The sequence below is a fragment of the Nanorana parkeri genome, unplaced genomic scaffold (genome assembly GCF_000935625.1).
Source record: "Nanorana parkeri isolate BGI_ZX_2015 unplaced genomic scaffold, ASM93562v1 scaffold116, whole genome shotgun sequence".
Taxonomy (NCBI): Eukaryota; Metazoa; Chordata; class Amphibia; order Anura; family Dicroglossidae; genus Nanorana; species Nanorana parkeri.
In genome coordinates, this window is record NW_017306384.1 from 338,472 (window position 1) to 358,089 (window position 19,618).

Below are 19,618 nucleotides of genomic sequence, written 5' to 3' on the forward strand. Positions count from 1 at the left end.
ATGGAAGGTCAGGTGAGGTCTGTACCCCATAACTGAGCTGAGAAGTCAGGTGAGGTCTGTACCCCATAGCTAGGATTGGAGATCAGGTGAGCTATGTTCCCTACAGCTGGCATGGGAGGTCAGGTGAGCTCTTACCCCATAGCTGGGATTAAAGGTCAGGTTTGCTCTGTACCCCATAGCTGGGATGGGAGGTCAGGTGAGCTCTGTACCCCATAGCTGAGATGAGTAGTCAGGTGAGCTCTGTACCCCATAGCTGGGATTGAAAGTCAGGTCAGTGGCAGATCCAGGGGGGGGAAGGGTGGCAAAAGGGCAATTTTTGCAGGGGGATGTGGGGACATTTTCATAAATACCTAAGAGCAACCCATCAATGAGGAGCAGGTGTGGGCCGTGTGCTACCAGTGTGCCCGGGAACTTGCCCAGAGCTCCCTGGCACCGTGGACCAGGGTACAGGACCCAGCACCAGTCCTCTATAGATTATGGTGTTCTGCATTGCTGTTTAATTTACTGCTGAGATATGTAGTCCTCTATAGATGGTGTTCCGCATTGCTGTATAAGGTATTGCTGGGATTTGTAGTCCACTATAGATGATGGAATTCTGCATTGATGTATAATGTATTTCTCTGATTTGTAGTCCTCTATAGATTATGGTATTCTGTATTGGTATATAATGTATTGCTGGGATTTGTAGTCCTCTATAGATGATGGAATTCTGCATTGGTGTATAATTTATTGCTGGGATTTGTAGTCCTCTATAGATGATGGTATTCTGCATTGGTGAATAATGTATTGCTGGGATATGTAGTTCTCTATAGTTGGTGCCATTCTGCATTGCGGTATAATGCATTGCTGGGATTTGTAGTCCTCTATAGATGATGGTATTTTGCATTGATGTATAATGTATTGCTGGAATTTGTAGTTCTCTATATTTGGTGCCATTCTGCATTGCGGTATAATGCATTGCTGGGATTTGTAGTTCTCTATACAGTGGCAGAACTACCAGGGTCACAGCGGTTGCAACTGTGATGGGGCCCTATCATTTCACCATTTGGGGGGCCCTGGTAACCGCTGACATTGCAGGTTACCGGACCCCCCCTTCCTTCAGTCTGTGGTCCTCCAGCCGTGAGACTGGATGGATCGTGTGTATTACGATTGAACTATGGTTTGGTTTGTGGGGGGCACTATTGAAAGACTTGCCCCCGGGCGCCTCATGACCTTGCTACGCCTCTGCCTGTGCAAGGTCATCTTGTTCTCATGATCTTCTCTCACGGTATTGTCCTTATTCTTCCAGCCTGGGTGCATTGGGGGGCATTCAATCTGGAAGATTGAGAACATCTTGTGGTGGAATACAGTGTGTGAGAAACAGCACAAGAATGAAGGTAAGTATTGCAGCCTTGGCTCCTTTTTGTTTTTTTTAATACTGATTTTTTAATAAAATTTGCATGGAGTTGGGTAATACAAAATGCTATGTAAGCTGTAAGTAGAAAATGTCAGTCCTCCAGTCACACAAACAAACTTTCTGACTAAATCATATAGAGTGCACCATGAGTCCACAGGGATCACTCAGGATTGTCAGGAAATCTAGCTGGCATGATGGCGATATCAGTCAATTAGATGAAGTGTCTGCTATGACAGCCAGTCTCGCTGTTACGTTAGTAAACTGACAGCTCTGAGACATTTATTTCCACCAGAAAAATCTATGCAAGAGCTGCTGCTCAGTCACCTCGCATAATATGATATGATTTCATTATTCCGTTATCATACTTGTAGCTTGTACTTAAATCAGATTTTTTCCAGATGAATACATTTGCACGCAACAGTAAGAAATATTTTGCTACCAGATATCTACAGTATCAGCTATAATAAATATGCATGATAATGTTCCCCCTGCAGCAGTTTATGAAGATTTGGGAAGTCAGGGAAGAGCTCCCATGACCAGGGCCGGATTTACTCTCTCTGCTGCCCCAAGGCCAGGTTCCTCAATGCAAAGCCCCCTTACGTGGAGAATAGCAGACCTGCAGGCTGCATACAAGTGATCTCGGCGACATTTTGCCCAAAGCAAGGCTAAATGTAGAAAACAACTACCTGCCCAGAACTGCATGTTCAGGTCATCAGGAGATAGGAATTCCACACCCCTGCTGCCCCTCTACTCCCTGCTGCCCCAAGGCCGGGCCTTGGTTGGCCTTGTGGGAAATCCAGCCCTGCCCATGACCATGTAAAATTACAAGGTCTTATGAGTAACTTTATAAAAGTCACAAAACTCTTCATTAAAATGTTTGTGTAGCCTATGCTTTTCTTTTTGGATATATTAGTAAGAGATCAGACCCTTGTCAGTTTATTTATTGCTGTCTGTGTCCCGTTGGTGAGCTGTCCCTTTACTTCCTGTCCTGAGGAAGCAACAGGAACTGAGAGGAAATCTTTACAGTGAGTGAAATTCTCCTCTTAAACAGCTGTCACCAGAACAGGTTTCCCCATTGGAAGATTTACCCTTACCTCTTGTTCTGGTAAACTTTTGGATCTGACTCAGTGACAATGCTCACCATGTCATATAAAGAAGGTGAATTTCCCCACGGAGGACACAGACAGCAATAAAAAAAAAACGATCTGAAACAAAACAAAAAAGGTTGTGGCTATAGATACACTTTTAATGTCTATTATCTATTACTGTGGTGATCAGTTATGTAGTATAACAGATCCCTCTATACGCTAATGGGCCATTGAAGCCTTTGACCCCCACTTTATAACTTGTTCCTTAACCTTTGCTATCTCTAGCTTGTGCCCTTCACCTTCCCCCACCTTTAATAAACTTTCTAGTATCACTAATTAGAAATTTCTCTGATCTTTTTTAAAGTGTATGTAAATGTAAAATCATGATTTTATGCAATAGATCCCTCTGTCCCCACATTAGATAAATGCAAGATTTTATTAAAGTATGTTGGAAAACCTGACTAAATACCCGGTGATCCTTCCAGTCCCCTCCACAATCCATGTCCTTGTTCTTTTCTGGCCACACTATCCATAGAAGCAGAACTGTGTCAGAGTGGTCAGGATGCTTCCTTGCTCATTGCCTTGGGAACTACAAAATGTGGCGCCAACACATGGTGTGCCTGTGATTCTGTAGTCAACCTATGACATAACAGGTCCCTGCCTTGCACGGTTTAATCAAGAGGCAAGAAGTGGCATCAATGGTCTTTTTGGATGAAGCAATTGCTCAGTAGTCTCCGACCCCCACCCACTAGAGCTCATTAAGGAAGAGGGGGTGTGACAGCAACTAAAAAGAGCAAGCAAAGATAATTAAATGACACTTTTTAGGAAATGATCAATATGGACTGTTTAAAGAAGGTGTGCTGAATGTTGGTATGCTTTTACAGTATGCTGGGAGATGAGCCCCACATAAAAGTCAATGGGGATGTACTGCACAGGCACGGCCATGAGGAGATGTTTGCCGCAGCATGTAAACAATTAAGGGAGTACAGGCGTGTTGGAACTCGGTAAGCATTCATCTGTGCACAGGGAGAGAGAGATGAGTGACGTCAACCTAAAGGTGCCAAAAGGACAAGTGCACATGCCTTTAGAGTTTACTTAAGAACTGCATTACTATACTTGGAAACTACTTAGCAACCAGCATCTGTTGAGACAATAGACAATTCTGTTGAGATCTCATTTAAAAACCTGTCACCTTACCCTGGTGGTCAGTGGGGGCTTCCTGGTAGTTATTGGGGGCTCCCTGGACGGTAGTGGGGGCTCTGCCGTGGCCGCAGCTTCCAGTTCGCTCGCAGCAGATGCGGCTCTCTAATCGGGCGGCAGGTCTGCTCGCTCCTCCTCCGCTGATCCAGATCGCATACCGAAGCTATCCGGGCTGGATCCGGCAGATGCTGCCCTCTAATCAGGCATCCCTTGAGGAGCGAGCAGCCGCCCGATTAGAAAGCTGCATCTGCTGCGGGCGGGCTGGCCGGGAGCAGCGGTGCAGGTGGCAGAGAGGCGGCGGAGGGAGGGAGCCACTGCGGCCGGGGGCTTAATTTAGCGGGGGGCATCCTGAAGCGATGCCTATGGATCCAAGTAATTTTTCAAACCATGTGCCCCTCCTCAGCAGCAAATACCGACCTTTCCTTCTAGCCATTAAGAGACTGAAATAAGACAGACCGGTGTAAGTTTAGAGTCAGCGCCTACACAAGACTGTGACTCTCTTTTTAACCTTGTGTGATTGGTCCAGCATTACCAAATGAGCGCAAAGAGAACAAGTCAAATTATCCAACATGAGAGTACATTCTTCACTTGCAGTGGCTGAATAGATTTGGGGAGTGAAGGAAAGGTGAGTATATTATTATTACTATTATACAGGATTTATATAGCGCCAACAGTTTGCACAGCTCTTACAATATAAGGAAGACATTACAGTTACAATACAAATCAAGACAAGATGGTAAGGAGGGCCCTGCCTGTGGGAGCTTACAATCTAATAGGGAAGGGAGGGGGAGTGATACATGAGACGGTAGCTGTCTGGTGATTAGCTATTTGGGAAAATTATAGTTCAGGATTTAGGTTGAGGCAGGATCGGCTTCCCTGAAGAGATGAGTCTTCAGGGATTGCCTAATGGCAGGCAGAGTAGGAGATAGCCAGACAAGTTGGCATAGGGAGTTCCAAAGAATGGGAGAGACTCTAGCGAAGTCCTGGAGATGAGCTTGGGAGATGTTGACAAGGGAGATAGAGAGCAGGAGGTCGTGGGAGGAGCGGAGAGGGCGATTAGGGTGATACTTTGAGACAAGGTTTGAGATATAGCCGGGGGCAGAGTTGTGGATGGCTTTGTAAGTGGTTGTTAATATTTAGAATTTTATCCTTTGGGTGAGTGGAAGCCAGTGGAGGGATTGGCAGAGGGGGGTTGCTGACACTGAACGGTTGGTCAGGTGGATGAATCTAGCTGCAGCATTCATGATAGACTGAAGGGAGATAGCCTGTGAAGAGGTAGGCCAATAAGGAGTGAGTTGCAATAGTCGAGACAAGAGTTATCAAGTGAGTGGATGAGTAGTTTTGTGGTTTCTTTGGTGAGGAAGGGGCATATTTTGGAGATGTTATGAAGGTGAAGGCAGCAGTATTTGGATTGTGATTGGATGTGGGGCAGAAAGGTGAGGTCGGAGTCAAGGATCACACCTAGCACTTTGGCATGGGGGAGGGAGGGATAGTGGTGTTATCAATATTAATAGAAAAGTTGGGGGAAGGTGCATGGGTTGGAGGAAATATCATGAGCTCAGTATTTGAAAGATTGAGTTTTAAGAAGTGTTGTGACATCCAGACTGATATGTCAGTTAGTAAATTAGTGACACGCAAGGACACAGAAGTTGTGGAGTGGAGAGATATATTTGAGTGTCATCAGCATAGAGGTGGTATTGAAGCTGCTATATGCTGTATATGCTGCTATGGGACCAGGCATTATGGCATATCTTTTGCTTTTCCCTACATAGGAAAAATGTATCCGCAGACATGTGACAGCTGTGGATCTGTAGAAAATGCCCAGATCTTCTGTCGTCTGCTGCACGCACATCTTCTGACCTTTAAAAGAGCTGTGATATGTTAAATTCCAACTACACAACCCAACGCTTGATTTTAACAAACCTTTCTTAAGGCCTATTGGAAACTGTAAACATGTTTTTTTATAGCTACACAAGCTGGAGTAATGTAAACCATGGGTCTAATGGACCATTTTTGATGACAGCTATGTGAGGTTTTCAGTGTCAACAACTGGAAGCATGCTGTTGCATCATTACAGTTTTTATTTTGCACCAGTTTTTATACCTTGGCACCCTTGTTGTTGCTAAACCTCCCTATAATAATATATCTTTTTAATACAGGTTGACGAAATGAGGGCTTCTTTGATATGCAGCTCAGTAATACTACTCATCTTTTCTCTGTGTGGAATTCAGTCATCATTGGGTATAGACGTTCTGGAGAACACTGCTCCAAATTCTGATCTGTTAAAAAGGGAACGGCGAGATGAAGAGCCACAGTATCCAGGTAAATTTGTGAAGCATCACTGTGTGTGACTGAGCTTTCGAATGATATCTATACATTTGCAAGGATCCCAACCTGAAATAAGTCATTTCAGGGAGGTGCCCTTCTCATTTCTGGGAGGAGCCCTCTGCCCCCTCCCCTCACCCATGTGTGGGGGGGTTGGAGGTGGTGCAACAAGGAAGAGAGCACCCCCCTGAAATGATGGCAGATAGCAAAGAAGCTAATGCTTCCCTTGGCTTGGCTATTTCCATTTGCAATAGCTAATAGCAAGCTGGCTATTGCACCCAACCTCTGCTGCTGTAACTCAGTAAAGGAGGACCTGATGGAGAACTTCAGGTCCACCTCTGCTGATTGACAGCAGCAGTGGGTGGGTGCAATAGCTAGTCTGCTATTGGCTTCTTCAATTTGCAATAGCCAACAGGAATCTAGCTATTCGTTCCTATGCCGTTTTGTTTTTCTTACTGACGGCGGCTGGTGGCCGATGTCAAGAAGAAAAAAAAAAGAAGAGCAGAGAAAGGTTTACTCTGCTAGATAAAGCAGAGTAAATCTTTCAGGGAGAAAATGTTTCTCTCCCGGTTGTCCAAGAGCCGCTATATAATAGCGGGAGACTCCGGGAATATCAGGGAGAGTTGAGATGTCTGCATTTGCCTGGAGTGCAGTGGTAGAACTATATTGGTCACAGCGGGTGCTGTCACACCATGACCAAAAGCTAGGTACATCAACTGTAGGCCTGGACGCTCCATACAGGCCCGGCGCTACCGCAAGGCAAGTCAGGCGGCCGCCTGAGGGCGCTGCAGGGTGAGGGCGGATAAATTCTTTATAGCAATTATTGATGTATCTAATAATTACAAATGTTGGGCTGCCACCTACTGGCGGACTGATCATGTATTCTGGCTGAGTGTGCAGAAATGACAGTAGGCTGACCTAAGCAGAAGGGTCAAAGAGACTACCTTGCGCTGAGTGCAGGGGTAGAAGTACAAGGGCATCTCTTCAGGTGGGAGGCAGGCAGGCAGCTGAAAGAACAGAAAAAACAGGAGCCATCTTCACTGTTTCAGCAGCAGCAGTGATGTAGGACTAGTCAGTGGGACAACACTCAGCCACCACAGACACCCTCTCCTCATATCCTCTTGACAACCTTCCTCCGCTAAGCTTTTTGCCAGCTACAGGATAGGACAGGATCCAGCTCAGCTGCCTATGGAGTCACATTTCTGCCCCCTGCAGCACTGTGCTGTCCAATAGCAGATGAGTTGAAGCAGACAACCAGTAGAGGGGAAAGGATTTGTGTATAATACATACACAGAGAAGAGCGTCCAGGGCAGGACTTAGCCTCACACTATCAACCGGGTACACAATCCAGGACACAGACATTGCAGGACAATTGGTGAAAAAGTGGGACTGTCCAGGCAAATCTGGGACAGTTGGTAAGTATGCAATGGGCCTTTTCTCCCACCAACACCAATGAAAGGGAGCCCTTCGCCCACTGACAGAAATGAGAGGGAGTATTCACACGGACACTAATATAAAGTGATAACTTTTCTGACCAAACAAAAAAAGGGCACCTCACGCTGTTAACACCAGTCTATCACGTTAACCTACACTATCCACTAATGTAAGGGGGCCCATCTCCTACTGACAGAAATGGGAGGGAGTAATTCTTGCAGTGACACCAATGTAAGGTGGAACATCTGGCTCCGAACACCAATATACTGGGGAATTTCACACTAACCAATAATGTTAAGGGGGAATTTCATTTCATTTTAAGGGGGTTTAAAACATCCATTAATTCTTAAACTTCAATGCATTCATACCCAAGTATTCCACATTCTGATAAAGCTGGCCATAGATACCACACAATGGTCAGTCGGTCTTTGCCCGATAAAGATATGTGCTAATGTCTTACAAGTATGTTTACTTACGTGGCCAGCAAATACTACTCATCTTATTTGAACAACAGGCCATCAGACAAAGCATTTTAAAACAAATCATGTGTTCTGCTGATGCACAGCTATCACAAGGACATATGTAGCACCCATGGACATACCTATACAGCCTGGTCTGTGTGCAAAGACTTTACAATTGCACTTTTTGAATGATGGGGTGAGTTGCTCACGACCTTCCTCTACTCCTAAACGCCTCTATTACCTGTGAAATATATGGTTGTTAGCCCATTCACTTGTAGTCACCCTGCCCTAAGCAGGAGTGTCTGTTTAGATTTAGAAGCTGTCAGGCTGTAGTCAGTCTGATTGACTGATATTTCAACTTTCTTGTGCCTCTCCTAAATTCTGGTGATTTTTTGCTGCTCCCTACTGCTAGAGAATACACCTGGCAATTGTGTGGGAGGCTGCACTAATTAGATTTATGGATGTTTGTACCTCCCTGACCAACCACTAAGAGGTTTAGTGCCAGTGGTGCATATTGGGAGAGGGTATAAACATTTAGGGAGTGACCATGGAAAGTTAGTCTTCCTGCCTGGGGGAGGGATGCTATGGATTTTTTGATTCTCCTAGGCCTGCTGCCTGAGGAGGATGACCATGCACTTGATCTGAGGTATGGTTTCGAGGCCTAGTGTGTGAAGCTTGGGGATGGAGATGCCATGGAGGAACTTCAGCCTGAATAAGGAGCCTGAGAAGCTGGGTGGAAGCTTGGTCCTTGACCCAAGCATTGTATTTTTTCCCCCAAGGAGTCGGTAGCTGCAATATCCAGTACCTTAAAGCCAAAAGCTCTATTCACAAAATTCCAGGTCGGCTTAAAGGTTCTTTATCTGTGAAGGTTGTAAGTACTTTTTGTCTCCCTTTTATGGAGTCTGTGTGACTATGGGTGTCTTGTGCCCTAACCCTCTCTCCCAAAGTTAGTAAATAAATGTACTACAAGCAAAAGATCAACAGCGTGGAAGTTGGTAATCGGATGCCACTGGTGGGTCAGTGAGTGCTTTGGGGCATAAATATAACTGTGTACCCTAGACAGGCTAGGAGGGCCCAGTTCATTCAGCAGATCCTTAGGGGGATGAACACTAGACGGTTTTAACTATTTCCATTTCCATTGCTAGCAATTAAAACAATCTTATTGAAGTATGTTGTTTACCTTATGAACACAATGAAAGGTCTACAAATGTCCATGTGTTTATTTGCTCTTTAAGCTTTTCTAAGACAAATCATCCTATTTTTTGTGTTACTTGTGTTTTAGATGATAGCTATGATTCTGGTGAGCAAGATCGCTGGCCAACAATGGAGGAATTGGCGAAGTACTCAAACAATAGATTATCCACCAAAAGAGGAGGAGTTTTGAACGGCCCGGCTGGTCTGTATGATCTTATGTCATCAAAACGCAGACCCGATAGGAGGACCATTGACAGTCTTAAAGATGCGTATGTGGCCAAACTTCTGAAAAGACATCGCATGCCCCGGAGTTCAGAGGTGACCACAATGGAGCCAGACAAAGATCAACCAATCTTTGAACGACTGATCGTGAATGAAAGTAATGATGACCTATCTGAGTGATCCAGTTTTTCCTTATATTTGTATTAAATCTGAGAGACCCTTACTGCATGTATGGGAGACATTTTAAAGAAAACCTGCACTAAGAGAAATACAAAAGCTTTCATTGCTGACCTCCTAAACATATCAGTTGCCCCAATGTCTTTGGCCTCAATATTTTCTAAGTCAGTGAATCAGAATACACATGCAGTCAGTGACCTTATTCTAGGTCAGTGACTCAGGAAGTATTGTATGGCTCTGGATCAGCATAACAGCCAGGCAGCTAGCACTCCAATAAGAGAGTTTAGCAATGGCGGCCTACCTACTTCTCAGTAAAGGTTTCTTTAAAAGGTATGTTATTGATTCCCAGTGTATCTGTTTGCTAGTGTGGTTAATTTTAAGCTTTTCATGTCAACAGTATTACAGACTATTAAAAAACTATGAGAAGCAGCTAAATAGCCCCAGCTGGGTATTACATAAGATGTTTCTGCATGTTCTTTTGGTATTGCAAGTACCATTTAGTGATTATCCCTAAATACCTCATATTCTATTTGTCATTCTGGGAAACATTCTGATACTCAACAACTACTCCAGTTCTTATTCTGGCCATAGACTGCTGAATAGACCAAAATAAAAACCGTGGATGGCCCTGCAAACGCCACCTGGCTTGACAAAATGTGATTAAACAATTACCTGAGCTGGGTAGAAAATTATCAGCCAAACAGTAACTGCATCCTATCAGATGCAGTCACTGTTTAGAAGTTCCACTGTATTCATGCAGTAGCAGGTTCTGCAGCTAATGAATACCATAGCAAGCGGTGGTGATTCCTCCATCCATGCTTTTCAATCAAGCAGTGCGTTGCTGGTTTTAAAATGGGAAATCCCAGCCTACGCCCACCAGACTGTAAACAAAATGATCAAATAGCCAGAGATGGATTAAGGCAGAATAAGGCTATGCCAGGTAGCATCTTTAGACTGCACTGTACCTTTAAATGACATTAATAATTATTGCAATAGCACAGAGACGCCATCCCATTTGTATTGTCTGCACTGGTATGGTCCCAGACCACCAGCTGCCTACAAGTACATTCTGACTTGTGAAGTAGGTACAAAGCTTTGACCATTAGCGCTATCCACCTGGTGTACAGCTTGTAGCTGGGTCCTCTAGACATACATTAGGCCCTATACTACTGCTTAAGTTGCCTTCTGGATGATCCAGCTCTGCCCTCTAGTTTAAAGCTGGCATACACCTTACAATTATCTGTGGTCAGATGAAAAGGTGGAACAGATTCCTCCATCTACACTTAACTGTGTGGATGGAGTAATCTCCACCTGGACTAATCTGTTGCACTTTTTCCATCTGACCACAGAAAATCTGCAGATAATTGTAAAGTGTATGGCCAGCTTAAAGGTGCGCATACACATTACGATCTTCGGACGAAAATTTTCGAATGATCGAATAGTCATACGATTTTCGTACGACAGCCCCATCATGCCCCAATGATCACACGATTAATTTAGCCGTAATTAAGGAAAAGCACCTGGATGAATAGCGGTAATTGATTTGCTGTATTTTCGTTAGCGCAAGCGCAGTGTAGATCGTACAACGTTTGACGGACGGAAACGCCAGCAACCTTGCGAAAATCGTAAGATCGACCAAAGTTTTCAAACATGCTTGACCGTCAAAAGTCATACGATTGTACAGTACTGTCGGTCGGACACTGCAATGCACACATACGTTTATCGGACGAAAAGTCGATCGCATACGAAAATCGTACAAAAAATACGAAAATCGTAACGTGTATGGGCACCTTCAAGGTGCCCATACACCTTACGATTATCGGACTAAACTTTTCGTCCGATGATCGAACCGTCGTACGATTTTTGTACGACGGCCCCATCATGCCCCGATTATCGCAAGGTTCAATCAGCGGTAGTAAAAAAAAACACTTGACTTGCGGTAATTGACCACAATTATTTTAGTTTGCGCATGCGCAGTGTTAATCGTACGACTTTTGACGGACGGAAACGCCACCAACCATGGGAACATCGTATGATCGACCAAAGTTTTCAAACATGCTTGACCGTCAAAAGTTGTACGATTGTACAGTACTATCGGTCGGGCACTCTATTCACACGTTACGATTGTCGTACGAAAAGTCGATCGCATACGATTATCGTACGACAATCGTAAGGTGTAGGAGCTCCTTTAGACTGGGTGCAATGCATCCCTAAGGGGGACGGGGGAGAGCTGTAGAGTTCAACTACACTGTGTCCCACTCTTCTCTAATAGAGGCTATATATAATATTATAATAACTATATTATAAACATCCTTACTAAGAACAAACAGTGTAAACTGTTAAGTGCTCGGGGCATATTCTATAAACTACAGCTGAATTAACAATATTATCTGGCATCAGAACTGTGCAAAGACATGAGAAGTTTTCTTTCCAGGTAAATGTTAATCCCAACAATAGGCAGCTAGCCAATATGACACCCACAATTAGATTATCACCAACAGCTGGCTCAGGCTACTTTGTGTATGCATCAAAACCTTTATTTTTAATAACCATGCTTACAAGAACCATTTAAATCTGAACTCCTGGCAGTTATTAGGAAAACACCAATGTATGTAGTACCATATTCCTACATCATTTAAGGCCGTAAACCTAAAATGCTGTTTTTACAAATCTACGGTAGGTTAGGAATTTCCTGACCAAATCAAATTATACAGCAGAGTATAAAATACATTCTTCCAAATATCTATATTGCACTCTTTAGTCCCAGGTCACATGACCACACTGCTCTTTCTGAATGGCCTGGACGTCTGCCTTGGACAAGGAGGGGTACCTGGCTGAAGAGCACTTTTCCATGATGATTGAATACTATGTTTGCCATTCTTTGCTAAAATACTAGTTTTTCACATTTACCACTCCCAGTGGATACTACACACTGGAGAACTAGTATACAACGACTTCCCAACTCCTGGGTGGCCATTCATGCTGCCGGTCCATTCATAAATAAATTGGAAAAAAGTCCACTAAGTAATCTTAAAGCCCAAATGTCAAAGCCACACTTCCTTGCTTCTGTGCTCTGTCATCTGTACAGGCTATTAGAATTTTGTAATGAAGGGGGCTAAACTTATATTACCTTTATGCCATGGAGATGGAGTCATACATTTATTGGTCACTTGATTCAAATAAAATCAAATATTAATAAAATAATACATAAAGTGCTATGTATTACATGTATGCCCTTATTAAAAAAAAAAATCACAGTAGGAAAATTATTTTCACAACTACATATTGATTATCATAATTAACATTTCACATTTTTCATTACACATTCTCCTGCTTTCAAACATGGAGAAATCAAAACATCCAAAGACTGTTAAGTATGGTCTCACTCTCTTCCCATACTCATTGTTTAGCCTGTAGCAGTTAGTTTTATTAACAGTTTTGGAAATACAATGTAATATTTAAAGCCCAACTTCAGGTCAAAGATTCTTACAGCCACAGACATGACTCCCGGAGAGAGATGCTTCATGGGATTTGTAGTTTCACCAAAGCTGGAGGGCCGGAGTTTGGACATCCCTGACCTAGAGCTTATATAGGACTAAGGCTAACCATACATGGCTAGATTTTCTCTCATCAGCCTCTGGTCTGAGATAAAGTAAATCAATAAATTCCCCCATCCATGCTAAACAGTGTGGATGGAGGAATCTCCACAGCAGCCCACAGCTTGAATTTCAGTCAGTTGGATCAGCTTACATTTGAGCCATGTATGGTTAGCTTAAAGTGACATTAAACCCTCAGATTTTTTTAACATAAACCAATACTGTAATGTGTGCCTTACTGTAATCCATGGTTGTTTCCCTTCTCTTTGCTGCTCTTCCTTTTAAATCCTCATGTCTTCTCATGCTGGGGGAGAACTTCCCTTTTCAGCTCAGGGCCTCTTCCTGTAGTGCTGGCTCAGGTTACAAGCCTATAGAAACATATACACAGACACCGTGTATCCATTCCTGAGACAAGGCAGTCTGCTGCAAAACAGAAGTTCTGCAGAGCATGAGAACAGATACAGATTTAAAAGGAAGAGCAGCAAAGAGAAGGGACACTACCATGGATTACAGTAAGGCGCACATTACAGTATTGTTTTATGTTAAAAAATCTGAGGGTTTAATGTCACTTTAAGGATCGTCCCATCTGCCCAAACATGACAATACTCAGGTTTAGAACCTAGATACAATGGAAGAGATACACATGCCCCCCATACCTGGAAATACTACAAGCCCATTCACAAAAGGGTGAAGAGTTTGGAGTAGGCAGGAGAACTGAACATTCTAGAAGAACATAGCTAATTTAGAAAAATTCTCCAATTCAGCTCACTTTCCAGTTCAACAACTGCATGCTGTCCTAGATTGTTCACTTCTCCTGTCTTCTCCAAAATCTTCAACCTTTAGTGAATAGACCTGTAGGTATCCCACTGAGTTTTGGTGGGAAAACGGGGCTTCAGAGGGAACAGAAGGTGAATATAAGCATCAGGGGAAAGAAGGTTGGGCAGTTAATTAAACCTGTTGCTTTTCCTTAAATGTGCAAAGTTGGCCATAGACAAGAGATGACAGATACCCAATCTAGCCACGTCCAATTCATGTTGTAACAAGGACACTCCACTGAAGACCGGAGGTGCAAGTACAATGCAGTTTATTTGCTTTCAAAACGATAGATAACACGAAATCCAACATAAATAGCTTGCTGTAGCATAACAGATAGGGGCTCACCAATCCTCGAGTTGTCACGTAAACTCAAGGTGTCCCAGTCTTTTAACAAGTCTCTCTCGCAGCACTGCTGCTCCAGCCTCAATCTTTAGGGCCACTGTCTGGTCCCTCCAGACAACAGCAATAACATGCCAATCCTCTCAATATGGTTCACAAACCCACAGCTCCCTGCTGCCCTGGCCTCCACACTGACTCCGGGGTGGAGCTCTCCTGACTCACAGGTGGGGCCCTGAACACATCCCAGCACACACTTCATGAGGGATGTACACAGGTGCACAATCAGGTGCTGGTCACCACCAAAGCATGGACCCAGGAATGGAGACTTCTTCCCACCCAGAGCTCTAAGAAATCTCCTGGCTCCAGGATCCCAACCTTGATCCAGAAAACCCAGAAAGAACTGAAAAGGCAGTTCTCTCCTGGTACCAGTAATGTCTTCCTGGAGCCACTCAGCCCCTCTGGCTGAAAACCCTGGGTGACTTTGAGGCCACCTAACACCGTGGTATTGCCTCACAATGCCACAATGTCTATAATGATTAACTGCAACTAATCGACCGTTACTGGAGAAAAGACCTCAAAACTTGACGACAACAGTAAATGGACCACGTGAAAACCTTATCCATTTACTGTTGTTTGCCTGCTCCTTCCTCCTCTTGGAGATTGTCACTCACACCACTGTCCCTGGGGAAGGAAGTGTGTAGAAATCTCCTCAACGAGGCCACAGACATCATAAAAACTTGCCAGACGATCTTACCCTAGTGAAAATGGTAAATATACTTGACCACTGGAATATCTGAGCTTGGCCAGGCCCCATCTGAAGAACTTTTGCACTGCCCACTGCCAAGATGACGTCAGTTATAACACCTTCTGTGTTGACATTTTGGAGGGGTGGTAGTTAATGATATTATATGAAGCTACTTTTCTAAAAGCTCTTAAACGCTTTGTGTATGGGTTGGATATGTTAGATGTGAGATGTACTGTAGATGAACAACAAATATGTGCAATTTGTGTATAAGAATATTTACTGGTCAATAAAGTGTTATTTGTGCATGTAGACTCATTCACACCCACAATATGTCAATCCATGGTGATAATTTTCAGATTGTTGTCACCGATAGCTTATTACTTTGCAAGCAATGTGCTACACATCTACCGGAGTATTCATTATGATTCACTATCACTTGATGTGCTATTGATTATAGCTGTCCTGCCTGACTGATTGAGTTGCCTCTCTATTAATATCAAATATGGTGTGTGCGGTTCAGTATTTGTCAGCTAAATCATTAATGGATTATAGCCAAGGTCTTCGTTGTAAGCATATAAATGTTTAACAACTGCTGTGCCAACTATTCCAGTCACTCCCATATCACACATAGTGACAACTCTGGCACATGCTGAATGAAACATAATACTACGGGATGAAGAAACCGGCATCCCATTTGGCACTACTGAATGCCTGGAGCTTGAATGGGTATGAGACACATGCAAGTGCCAACATGGCATGATATCATCACATCTTCATTCTAGACTTAATAAAGAACTTGTAATATAGTAGTCAATGTTCTTGTAGTACAGTACATTCACTGCACTGACTAGGGCTTCACATTAAACAGAAAGGTATTCGATTGTACATAGGTCCTAAGTGTTCCTATTCTGAAAGGTCATTGACATTTTTGAGTATTGAGCAAAGTGGATGCACTGGGGCAAAGTTAGGGCAGCTGCAAAGGGGTCATTATTAACGTCCTTTTCTATATTTTGTCATTCATAAAACAGTCACAGTTCTAAGAGTGTATATATTTCACCGTTGTGGGCTACTGAAATGGTGCAAAGAGCAATGATGCTATACAAAGTGCAGAATCCCATAGGAACCAGATCTCTACTTTCCTTAGTTTAGAGCAGGGGTCTCCGAAGGTTTCAGTACACGGGACACATTGTATATTCTACAAATATTCATGAGCTAAATACGGTTTATGTAATGAATAAGCCCCCCCCCCTTTACATCCAGATGTGCCCAGCAGAGTCCCTCCTTCCTTCCAGGAATGACCATCAGAGTACCCTGTTACATCCAGGAGTGCCCAGCAGAGTCCCCTGTTACATCCAGGAGTGCCCAGCAGAGTCCCCTGTTACATCCAGGAGTGCCCGGCAGAGTCCCCTGTTACATCCAGGAGTGCCCAGCAGAGTCCCCTGTTACATCCAGGAGTGCCCGGCAGAGTCCCCTGTTACATCCAGGAGTGCCCGGCAGAGTCCCCTGTTACATCCAGGAGTGCCCAGCAGAGTCCCCTGTTACATCCAGGAGTGCCCGGCAGAGTCCCCTGTTACATCCAGGAGTGCCCAGCAGAGTCCCCTGTTACATCCAGGAGTGCCCAGCAGAGTCCCCTGTTACATCCAGGAGTGCCCATATACAAAGTGCAGAATCCCATAGGAACCAGATCTCTACTTTCCTTAGTTTAGAGCAGGGGTCTCCGAAGGTTTCAGTACACGGGACACATTGTATATTCTACAAATATTCATGAGCTAAATACGGTTTATGTAATGAATAAGCCCCCCCCCCTTTACATCCAGATGTGCCCAGCAGAGTCCCTCCTTCCTTCCAGGAATGACCATCAGAGTACCCTGTTACATCCAGGAGTGCCCAGCAGAGTCCCCTGTTACATCCAGGAGTGCCCAGCAGAGTCCCCTGTTACATCCAGGAGTGCCCGGCAGAGTCCCCTGTTACATCCAGGAGTGCCCGGCAGAGTCCCCTGTTACATCCAGGAGTGCCCAGCAGAGTCCCCTGTTACATCCAGAGTGCCCATCTGAGTCCCCTGTTACATCCAGGAGTGCCCATCTGAGTCCCCTGTTACATCCAGGAGTGCCTGGCAGAGTCCCCTGTTACATCCAGGAGTGCCCGGCAGAGTCCCCTGTTACATCCAGGAGTGCCCAGCAGAGTCCCCTGTTACATCCAGGAGTGCCCGGCAGAGTCCCCTGTTACATCCAGGAGTGCCCAGCAGAGTCCCCCGTTACATCCAGGAGTGCCCATCTGAGTCCCCTGTTACATCCAGGAGTGGCCGGCAGAGTCCCCTGTTACATCCAGGAGTGCCCATCTGAGTCCCCTGTTACATCCAGGAGTGCCCGGCAGAGTCCCCTGTTACATCCAGAGTGCCCGGCAGAGTCCCCTGTTACATCCAGGAGTGCCCGGCAGAGTCCCCCGTTACATCTAGAGTGCCCGGCAGAGTCCCCCGTTACATCCAGGAGTGGCCTGTAGAGTCCCCCTTTACCTCCATGTGTGCCCAGCATCCAGGGACCAGAGACCCCCTTACCTTTGCAGGAGGCAGATCAGCAGGACAGAACCTGGAAGACAGAGCTGATCTGAACAGAGGAAATGCGGTCATTGTGTAAATGCTGGGGGTGGGGCAATCACATCTTTGGTTGCTAGGATGCCAGTGGACCTAGCAACCAACTACAGTGGGGTAGTGAGGGAATCTGTGCTGGGGACTGGCAGAGGGTCACAGCTGGCAGGATGCCCCAATCTCCATATTACCATACACAGACCAATGTATACTCTGGCAGCTAGCCAGGATTGCTATGGGCAGGTAAAATCTTGTACGAGGCCCGGGGCTTCCCCCGCACTGCAAGGGTTAACTGCTCGTTTTAGTCTAGGGGTGAAAATAAAGAAGATATACTCACCTGATCCTTGGTCCTATGGCAGTGATCGCTCACTTCTCTCCCCCTTTGCTCTGGCTGTGATATGTCCCTTGTCTCATCTTCACGTTTAATAGACCCGTATTAGACGTGATGACGTCATGGGTCCTTAGATCTCCGGAGCCTGCAGAGACTGGTCTAGCAGCCAGGCGGGACAGAGGATGGAGTGAATATGTCTTCTTTATTTTCACCCCTAGACAAAATGAGCAGTCAACCCTTGCAGTGCAGCGGTAGCCCAACTGGAAGGGTTCATTTGAAAAATCGTGGAGCTCCTCTTTAAGGCCCCATTTACACTGAGCGGATTGTTGCGCGATATCGCGAGAAGTCGCCGGCCAATTATTTTCAATGGAGCTGTCATAAAGGAGAACTATGGGGTTAAGGCTTTTCCCCATAGTTCTCCTTAGGGTAACGGGAGGACACAAACTAGCGTCCTCCCGTCACCCTAGGCTCAGTATACAGCGAGGTGTAGCTCGTGGTATACTGAGACGCCGCAGTATACCACGAGCTGCTGTTCGCGGTTTACTGAGACGCCGCAGCTGAAGCGGATCCCGACAATTATGTCTGGATCCGCCCAGCTGCGTGACTGACAGCTGGCTCTGCCTATCTAGAGGCAGAGCCAGCTGTACCCGCCCCCTCCCCGTCCGTTCCGCCAGTCAGCGCTGGCGGATCGGAGCGGGGAGGGGGGAATCCATCCCCTCCCCTGTCACAGCAGAGAGCCGTGACAGGATCGAGAGGTGAGCGAACGCCGATATGTGTTCGCTCACCTCCCGATCTACTTAGCCGACCTGTGACAGTCTCATTGTCACAGGTCGGCTAGAACTATGAGACCTCATAGTTCTCCTTTAATGTACAGCTCCATGTCGCCTGTCGCGGTCACAAGTTGCGCCTGCAGGACCCTTTTTTCGGCAGATGTCGCACAATTTTTTTATTTATTAATGCAGCCCGACGGTGAAGGTCACGCTACCGTCGCTGGAATGTCCCCCCGAAATTCGCGCTATCCCGGCCGCGCGGATCCGCTCCTAAAGGTATGTCGCTCAGTGTGAATGGGGCATAAGAATGATGTACAGCTGATCTGTGTCAAACATTTGTGAACACTGGGCACTGAGATTTACTGTCAGGAGATTGTGCACACACATAATGCAACAAAGGAGCACTGTCTGAATTTCTGCCAATAGCTCTGATGGTTTCCATACAGTGTAAACAAAAGATGTGAACAGGCTCAGAGCTGCATGCTGGGGGATATGGCAAGCTGCATGTTGCCATGCACGATGATGGGGTGACAGGAGCCTCTCCCATCAATGAAGAGCTCTCCCCTCCTCTCCTCGGTGTGATCTCATTTCCTCCAGTAAGGACAGAGGGCGGCTCTCTATAAGAACGGCCCAGTGGAGTGGACTAATCTTCAAGCAGTACTCAGGTTGCGGAGGGAGAGCATCAGCATGGACACCTACCAGAAACCCGAGGACAAGGATCTGCAAGCCCTGAAGGATCTGGCCAACCGGCTCAGGATCCACTCCATCAGAGCGACATGTGCCTCCAACTCAGGGTAGGATCTTATAGGGTCCCAGTCATTCATCAGCAATCGGTTGCCTCCTGTGCCACTTACCACGTGGGTATCGTCCCCCCTGGAATGAGGATTCATGGCAGCATCTCCCCTGATCAGTGTGCTGCACCATGTGGGGTGACTCCCCC

The 19,618-nt window shown here is 45.5% G+C and overlaps 2 protein-coding genes across 5 annotated transcripts in view; both read left to right on the top strand.

Moving 5' to 3' along the window:
• LOC108784470 lies at positions 1–9,500 on the top strand. The gene is made up of 5 exons (XM_018553301.1): positions 1–12; positions 1,289–1,376; positions 5,457–5,557; positions 5,844–6,006; positions 9,187–9,500. Exons 1-5 carry the CDS (start codon positions 1–3, stop codon positions 9,498–9,500), a joined length of 678 nt encoding a protein of 225 aa, XP_018408803.1.
• A 9,861-nt stretch (positions 9,501–19,361) lies between these two features.
• Positions 19,362–19,618, top strand: part of LOC108784492 (transketolase-like protein 2) — a 20,251-nt gene continuing 19,994 nt past the window's right edge. For all 4 annotated transcript variants that reach the window (XM_018553333.1, XM_018553329.1, XM_018553330.1 and 1 more), the window contains exon 1: positions 19,362–19,472. In XM_018553333.1, the coding sequence (XP_018408835.1) occupies positions 19,366–19,472 (107 nt within the window). In that variant the 5' untranslated portion in view covers positions 19,362–19,365. The remainder of the gene's footprint in view (positions 19,473–19,618) is intronic.